The 7,747-nt window shown below is 41.9% G+C and overlaps 1 protein-coding gene across 1 annotated transcript; it reads left to right on the top strand.

The window, feature by feature from the left end:
- Positions 1-2,095: 2,095 nt before the first annotated feature.
- LOC127760338 (YTH domain-containing protein ECT2-like) lies at positions 2,096-7,747 on the top strand. Its single transcript, XM_052284578.1, has 7 exons — positions 2,096-2,323; positions 3,975-4,097; positions 4,197-4,270; positions 4,352-4,849; positions 5,613-6,137; positions 6,223-6,435; positions 6,656-7,747. The coding sequence occupies exons 2-7, from the start codon at positions 4,010-4,012 to the stop codon at positions 7,376-7,378; spliced, it is 2,121 nt and encodes a 706-aa protein (XP_052140538.1). The 5' UTR covers positions 2,096-2,323; positions 3,975-4,009; the 3' UTR covers positions 7,379-7,747.

Genomic DNA, 7,747 nt, shown 5'->3' on the forward strand with positions numbered 1-7,747 from the left:
ATGTCAATGCGCGTCCCCTCTGAAGATCCCACAAGCAATCCAAATCATCACAAATCTAACCCAAAAACTAAATCCCATCAGAATCATCACAAAATCAATCCAAAAATAAATCTAGGACAGGAGACGATCCAAGTGGAAATAAAAAAAAGTTATATCGCATAGAAGATGAGAGGAGAGGGAGGGGTGAGAGGGAGTCTGCCGCCGCTCCTCGCCGCCTCGCTGTTGTGGAGGTCCCGAGCTCAGGGGGTCAGATCCCGAGCCACCGCGCCATCGAGAAGCCGCCGCACCGAGGAGCCACAGCGCCAGGGAACCACCGAGCAGCTGCAGCGCCATGAGCCGTCGACTCGCTCCTATGCCACGCTGCATTGGGGAGATGCCGAGAGGGATAGGGAGGAGGAAGACGGCGACAACAAGGCAGAGGTGGCACACCCGCGTGGCGTGGGCTAGTGGCGGGAGGCGGATGCGGCAGGGGTAGGGGTGGTGGTGGTGAGGAGGTGGGCATGTGGCGGTACTGGGGGTGAGTAGGAGTAGGGCGGCGGTGTGGAGGAGGAGGTGGAGGCACTGAGGAAGGAAGAGGGGGCAACAGTGTGGGAATAAGGATGGATGGGAGCAAGAATGAGGATAAGGTTGGTTGGGTCGGTCGGCTTTGGTCAGTTTTTTTACTGGAACCGACAACTATAGAGTAGGGCAAGGTTGGTTGGATCGGTCGGTTCCTATAGATTTTCTTAAATAACATACACCTATAAGATTATAAGATTAGTATAGGTGCCATCGTGCTGGTTCTTAAAAACCAGGATCTATATATTATATGTGTCGGTTCTTTAAAAAACAACATTAATACTATAAATATATAATATTTTAGTTTTCATTCTTTTCCATGCCATGACGGTGAGAAATAGGGTGTCGGTTTTGAATAAGTCGGTACCTATGACCCTATTGGGGTTTTATAGTAGTGTGAGGCTGAGTTCTTATCTCTACTTTCCTAACGTCTCTCGTTTTCCGCAGCACGCTTTTTAAATTGCTAAACGGTGTGTTTTTTTTAAAAAAATATATATATGAAAGTTACTTTTAAAAATCATATTAATCCATTTTTTAAAATTTATTTTAGCTAGTACTTAATTAATCATGCACTAAACGCTAATTTATTTTGTGCGCCCAACCCTTACTCCCAAGCACATCCCAAGTGTGCAACCAACATGACCGCCTCATCGGCCCGTGCCGTGCTGCCGCGGCAGAGCGTCCCCGAGCGCCTGTTACACGATTTAGCATGATAGATTAAGGGATTTCCCGTTGCAAAGCGTACATATTTCTACTGGTAATAAGAAAACAATCCAATGTTCGTGGGTAACCAAGGATCATTAAAGTTGAGTCTCGTACAGAGCGTTCCAGACATACATGGCGCTCTATTTTCCAGGAACAATACTGGGACAGGTCGATAAGTTCACATTTTGTCCCTCATCTTAATCTCGAGTTTTGAACCACATCCCTAAACCGCAAAACCGGGTAAAACGTATCCCTCATCTTTTAAAACCATTGCAAATATAGTCGTAAGGCAGTATTGAAGGCGTTTTTAGGTGATGTGGCGCTGACGTGGCATAATAAGCAAAAATAAAATAAAAATCACATGGGACCCACATGTGAGGCATCGATATTCTCTCTTTCTTATCCCCATATCTCACCCCGTCAGGTTGGATCTTTCTGCTCCACTGCTCCTGCCTCCTTGCACTTACATGTGGGGTGAGGGAGGGGGGATACGAAAGAGAGAATATCGACGTCTCACTTACATGTGGATTCCACGTGATTTTTTTTATTTTTGCTTATTGTTCCATATCGGCACCACATCACCCAAACACGTCTTCAATACTGTCTTAGATTACATTTGCACCAGTTTTTGAAAGATAAGGGGTGCGTTCTACCTGGTTTAGGGACCTACAGTGAACTTATTCCTATTCTATTTAAAGGGATCAGCCCGGCCCAACCCGGCCCGACGGCTGGCCAGCCGCACCGACCTAACCCAAGCCGCCATACAAAAACGCGACCCTCACGATTCCAAACTCGCCACCTCCCCGACCCCGCCGGCGTCCGCTCCTCCTCCTCGCCGTCCTCCGCCGCCGCCGCCTCCTCCGTCGACCCCGCTCGCCCAGACCCGCTTACCGCCTTGCTCCCCCCCCCTCCCCTCTCCCCTCCTCCGCCCACACGCGGCCGTTGCGCACCCTTCGCCCCCTCCGCGCGCTCTTCCTCCCCAAGGTTGGCGCCGCCTCCCTCCGCTCCGTGCGGTCAAGGAATTTCCCCGTGATTGCTGCCGCAGCAGTGCCGCGTGAAGGTTAGTATCGCGTTTTTTTTTAATTTTATTTTGACTATCTCACCGTAGATGCTCGGGGAAACGCGGCGCCATCGTTTGTTCGGCTGGCTACTTGATCTAGTCGGTTAGGTTTACGCTTTGTTGGGATTATGCGTGGTCCACTGTTTGTTCATGTAATTGTTTGTGTTTATGTTTTTATTATGTAATTTGCAGCTTAAACATGTAAAACCAAATAACCCTTCTCCTGTAGGAACATGGAGAGGAACTGCCAATTTGCCATGCTATTGTGAATTCTTGATTTAGGTTTCGTTCTCGTTGCATCGATTTTTCATTATTCTGCAGGGTTACCCTATAACTGTTGACTTAGTTTCTCTTTAGGTCCGGAAAGGTAGTTGTGTGAATATGGATTGTCAAATTTATCAGGCATTGGGTTTAGTTCATCATTTTAGTATTTGTTACTCTCTAGAACGACCTCAATTTTCCCTTCGCCTCTGCAATTAGGACATGCATGATTGTCAGTTATTGAGCCAAGCTTGGGCTTGGTATTTGAAGGTGAGCATTTCCTGTGCCCTGTTTAGGGTTTCAACATATGTGGTAATTGCACCTTGCATGCTAATGAGAGACCAACAAATAGGCAAAGGATGCAGGGACAATCAACCCATCTGTCAACCCTTTATCAAGTTTGAGATGCCCTGTGCCATTTATGATATTAGTATTGTTTGGTAAATTCGGTGATGAAACTTTGTCATGGTAGATTCATACAACATAATAAGACGATCGCTAGTTTCTCTTCTGACATGTCTCAATTAAAGGCCAGCATTGCTGTACTTAGCTGCTCTGTATCAAACAGTAGTTCTAAATCCACTTCCTCATTTATATTTTTGATAGGGATATGCAGATATTGATTGGCTATTAGATTACTGTTCTTGCATTGTTGAGTTTCCCCTTCTGTTCTTGATTTGCTACGCTGTTGTTCTTTGCTTAGAATCATCAGTTGACTTTGCACCATGCTTTGACCACCTCTACATTGTTCGCCTCTCAAATGTTCCATGTGATGAATTCACATGCATCACTAGTTAGTTGTAGTATATAAGTTATGAAATCATTGAATTTTCTTTGAAGGGCTGGGCTTTGTGACATGATGCTACTTGCCCTTTCGCTTCATGGTTTTGGTTACTGCAATGTTGATGTTATCTGTATACCTTAGGATAGTTGAAGCCAAAATGAGCTTGAAATTATGATTATAAAATCTTGATGTTAAGTATTCTATGTGCAAAGATCTTTCACTGGACTTGACTTTTCCAGGTTACCAAACTTAGTACAATCTCTCATTGATGTGTATTGTCATCTTATTGTTAAGTCTGATCACAACTATATTTTCTGTGTATACACCTATTTTGAGAAGGCAAAAACATTTGTATTGTCAAGTTAATTTTTATCATAGTAACAGTAATTGGAATTTTTATATTCCTTTTCTATGTTTGTCTGCTTGTTGATTAACTTGCTGCAATATATGCTTCTTCACTGGTTTATTTTTGTTGATTAACTGGTTTAGTTAGACATGATGAGGCATGAATGTTGTTGCATTTTATGCAGTATTTCTATGTTAGTTTCATAATTTTCAGCATGTGTGAAGCTGTTCATAACATCTCTAAAGTTCTGAACACTGCAGTAAAACAAGTGACTTGTTTCCAAACCGTGAATTGTATGGAGATGGGAATGACGCCAGAACAAATCTATGGACAAAATGTGTATGTTCCTGCAACTGCGAATCCCTATCCGTATGGTTATACAGGTAAAAACATGAACTGGCAGCTTGCTTTCGTCCACATGTTATCTGTTGTGCTTTATTTCTCTTTATGCTGTCGGGTCGTAATACATTTATCGAATGCAGAAGTTGGATCACCTACGGAATGGTATAATAACCAAAGCTCTTTAGGATATGATGGCCAAGACATCTATTTTCCGGTTAGTACACATGACAGTTTTTCTCTATACTTTCCCTTTCCTAATGAGCATTTTTACCTAGTTTGTTTGATTACTTCGCAGGGTTTTCAAACCGAAGGCACACAGTGCATGTACTATGCTGCCCCTGACAATGGATCTCTTCATCCTTCCTACAGCCCTTACCCAATAAATTCTTCTTTCATAGTCGACGGTTCATATCTGCCCCTTGAATATGTTGGTGATGCTGCTGACCAAACATGCCAAATAGTTCCCTCGCCCTATTATGTTCCAACTATTCTTCCTTATGCACATGATAATGTTCTGGGAAACACAACCGCACCTCTTCACCCCCCAGTCTATGTTCCTACTTTGCCAAGCTATACTGTAACATCAACAAATCATGCATTACCCTCAGTTCCTCCTGTTGCCACAAAAAATGATATCATTGCAAATCCACCTATACAATCTACTATTGTCTCCTCAAAGCAATTTCTGGATCATGCGAGTGATCCCAAGGTTCAATTGCGTAATCCAATTCCACTGAAGAAAGAGCTGGCAGATGGCTCCATGATGCCTGTTAAATATCCTCATACTTCACAGGTAGGCAAATCCACATGTCCTTGCAGGTCTTCTGTTAGCTGGAGTGCTCTCTTTTGTCAGTTGCTATGCAGTACTAGGTCATGTCTTCTGTATGTTAATTCAAAACAATTATAGGATTTAACATTGTCTTATGACATGAAAAAGTTTAGAACAATGTGTGAGTAGTGCCTTTGAATCTGTACTTATTGTTCTAGTAGGCGATGGCACTATATTGTGATATTGTGGCCACAGCATAGTTCTATGTCAATTTAATATATACTACCAAACTTATTTCTAATTGATCAGGTTCCTTTTTTTTTTTCTGAAAGTCAACCCGTTAAATAATACTACTACAAAGATTTGCATACTGAAAGATGATATTCAATATGATGCTGACATATGTGGTCATATTTTTGTTACCAGTGGTGTGGGGATATTGTGATAACTCCACTTGGCAGATATTTTGATGTTATACCATAGAATGGTTATATTTTGTAACTGCAAATATAGTGTGCCCTATGATGCATTTCAAACTTACTTTGGGTATTTCTGGAGTTCTTTAATGTTTTTGTGTAGAACAAGCTTTTGTACCAATTTGAAATCTATTCATGACTAGTCTATTTATTATTTCTTTTTGTAAAGAGAAAAATCCTGAAAGGTTGTTTGCCTTTCAACGCTTGCTGTAAAAGTTCATATTTTGTCTTTCTGTGTGATTAATTGCTTATGTTTGCAGAAATTTCTTATCTCTCTTTCTGAGCTGACAAATCTTGTGCTAAATGATCAGGCATTTTCAAATTTGCCTGAGAGGCGATCTGCTGCCAAGCATTCGTCACAGGAGAAATTTTCTGTAAACAATGGCTCTGGTTTTGTTGGGTCTAATGTTCAGAGGTGGGCTGCAGCAGAGAAATTTGAGCCTAATTCAAATTTGAGTGGTCGTATTGGTAGTGCTAGCCCAAAGATGAAATTATCGAACGTGGATGGCTTAGGTGGTGCGGATAAACCTTGCGGTCAGAAGTCTTCTGCCATAATTGCAAAATCCTACACATCAAGGCTCTCTGTTGGTGATCCAGAAGGGACTATTGTTATACGATGCAACCAATATAACAGTGATGATCTCCGAGTGGACTATCCCTTTGCAAAGTTCTTTGTTATCAAGTCAATTGGTGAAGATGATGTCCATAAATCAATCAAGTATGGTGTATGGTCAAGTTCTTCTAGTGGAAACAGCAAACTGGACATTGCATTCAAGGATGCTAACAGGATAGCTAAGAGGAATTCTACCAAGTGCCCTGTTTTTCTGTTCTTCTCCGTAAGTACCTCTAATGTATTCAAACTACTTTTATTCAGCGTTGTCTGTGATTAAAATATTAATTCTGGGATTTCTTGTTTATCAGGTAAATGGTAGTGGGCTCTTCTGTGGCATGGCTGAGATGGTTGGTCCTGTTGATTTTCATAAGGACATGGACTTTTGGTGTCAGGATAAATGGACTGGCAGCTTTCCAGTAAGATGGCACATCATCAAAGATGTACCTAATTATACCTTGCAGCATATTTTGCTGCAGAACAATGAAAACAAGCCTGTCACACACAGCAGAGATACACAGGAAGTAAGCATTCATGACAAACTACTCTAGATGTAACATTTTGCTTAATATGCTTCCTCGAATTAGTTTGGATCTATGAATGCCAGTGAATTTTATTTGTAATGTTCTATAAAAAAATGTTCGGTTTGTCAAGTAGTTTGTTAGTAATTTGATCATTGAAGCATGACGTGTTTTAAATCTTGGTTTCATTTCACATCTTTGTTGCTCAATATTTAAATTGCAGATACCATATGTTCCTGGAATATCTATGCTAAAGATCCTTAAGGCTATCAAAGTGAAGGAGTGTTTGCTTGATGATTTCATGAAATATGAGGAGGATGAGGCGAGAAGTAAACATTATTTCAGAAGGTCCAAGTTGAGCCATAATGCTCCGGATTTTGTTCCTGTCGCTCAGCGAAGAAAAGACGTCACTGATGTTCGGCAGCCAAAATCAGGCAACGTACTGATAGACAGAACACCGGGGATACAGAATATGTCAGTGAAGCCACAGGGTAGTGATGTGATCAAGCCTCAGGATCAATGCCTACAAGTTGTTGAAAAACAAGCCAGCGATGACGGGAAAGAGAACAGACATCAAGAGAACCGCAATGTCAGGCAGGCTAATGATAAAGTGGTGAAAACTGGGACTAAGCAGCCACAGGCGTCAACAGTTAAGACAAGTGTGGATGGTAAACAACAGTACTGGAAGAAGGTTGAGTTCCCTCGGCAAAATCCTAACAGTGCTGTTCATGGCTCATCGAAAGCACATGAAAAGCATCTAAACGAATCAAAAGCACCTGAAAAGCATTCAAATGGGGCTAACTGTAGCTCGGCAACTGTCAGTTTGAAGACAGCCAGAGAGGAAACTATCGTTGCCAGAGTCAGTTCTCTTGCTATCAGTTCTCAGAATTCCAAAGTTGATGTCGTGAAGATTGGCTCGATGCCGGTCTTGGTTAAACAAAGCTAATGTGTAGGTGTGGTTCCTTTTTAAGCTTTTCCAATGTGGTCTGCTTTTCTTTTTTGCATTTAGCAGGGTCTGCTTCTGGTATTACTTCTCATCATCATAGGTTGTCTGTCTTCTGTTTAGTGTTGCTCGTCTTAAATGTGGCAACGAAAATGAAAAGAGAAAGGAAAGAAAAAAAACATCATAGATTCTAGTAGTTCCCTGGTGGAGAAATTTTGTTCTTTCTTCTGAAAGGAAGGAAAGGATGAATACAAGACGTACTCTCTAAACATATGAAGAGAAGAAAGTGATTGGGGACTGAATGGGTTCCCCGGTTTTGGCACTCGATTTGCTTTGTACGTGTTCCCAGTAAAAGGCTTGCATGCTTTGCTA

This window comes from Oryza glaberrima, chromosome 1, assembly GCF_000147395.1.
Source record: "Oryza glaberrima chromosome 1, OglaRS2, whole genome shotgun sequence".
Taxonomy (NCBI): domain Eukaryota; kingdom Viridiplantae; phylum Streptophyta; class Magnoliopsida; order Poales; family Poaceae; genus Oryza; species Oryza glaberrima.

Bases quoted from the DNA above. Each gene is read 5' to 3' on its own strand.
- LOC127760338 (XM_052284578.1), top strand. From the start codon at position 4,010: ATGGAGATGGGAATGACGCCAGAACAAATCTATGGACAAAATGTGTAT. The intron at 4,850-5,612 runs GTAGGCAAATCC...CTAAATGATCAG, and splicing joins AATATCCTCATACTTCACAG to GCATTTTCAAATTTGCCTGA. The intron at 6,138-6,222 runs GTAAGTACCTCT...CTTGTTTATCAG, and splicing joins CTGTTTTTCTGTTCTTCTCC to GTAAATGGTAGTGGGCTCTT.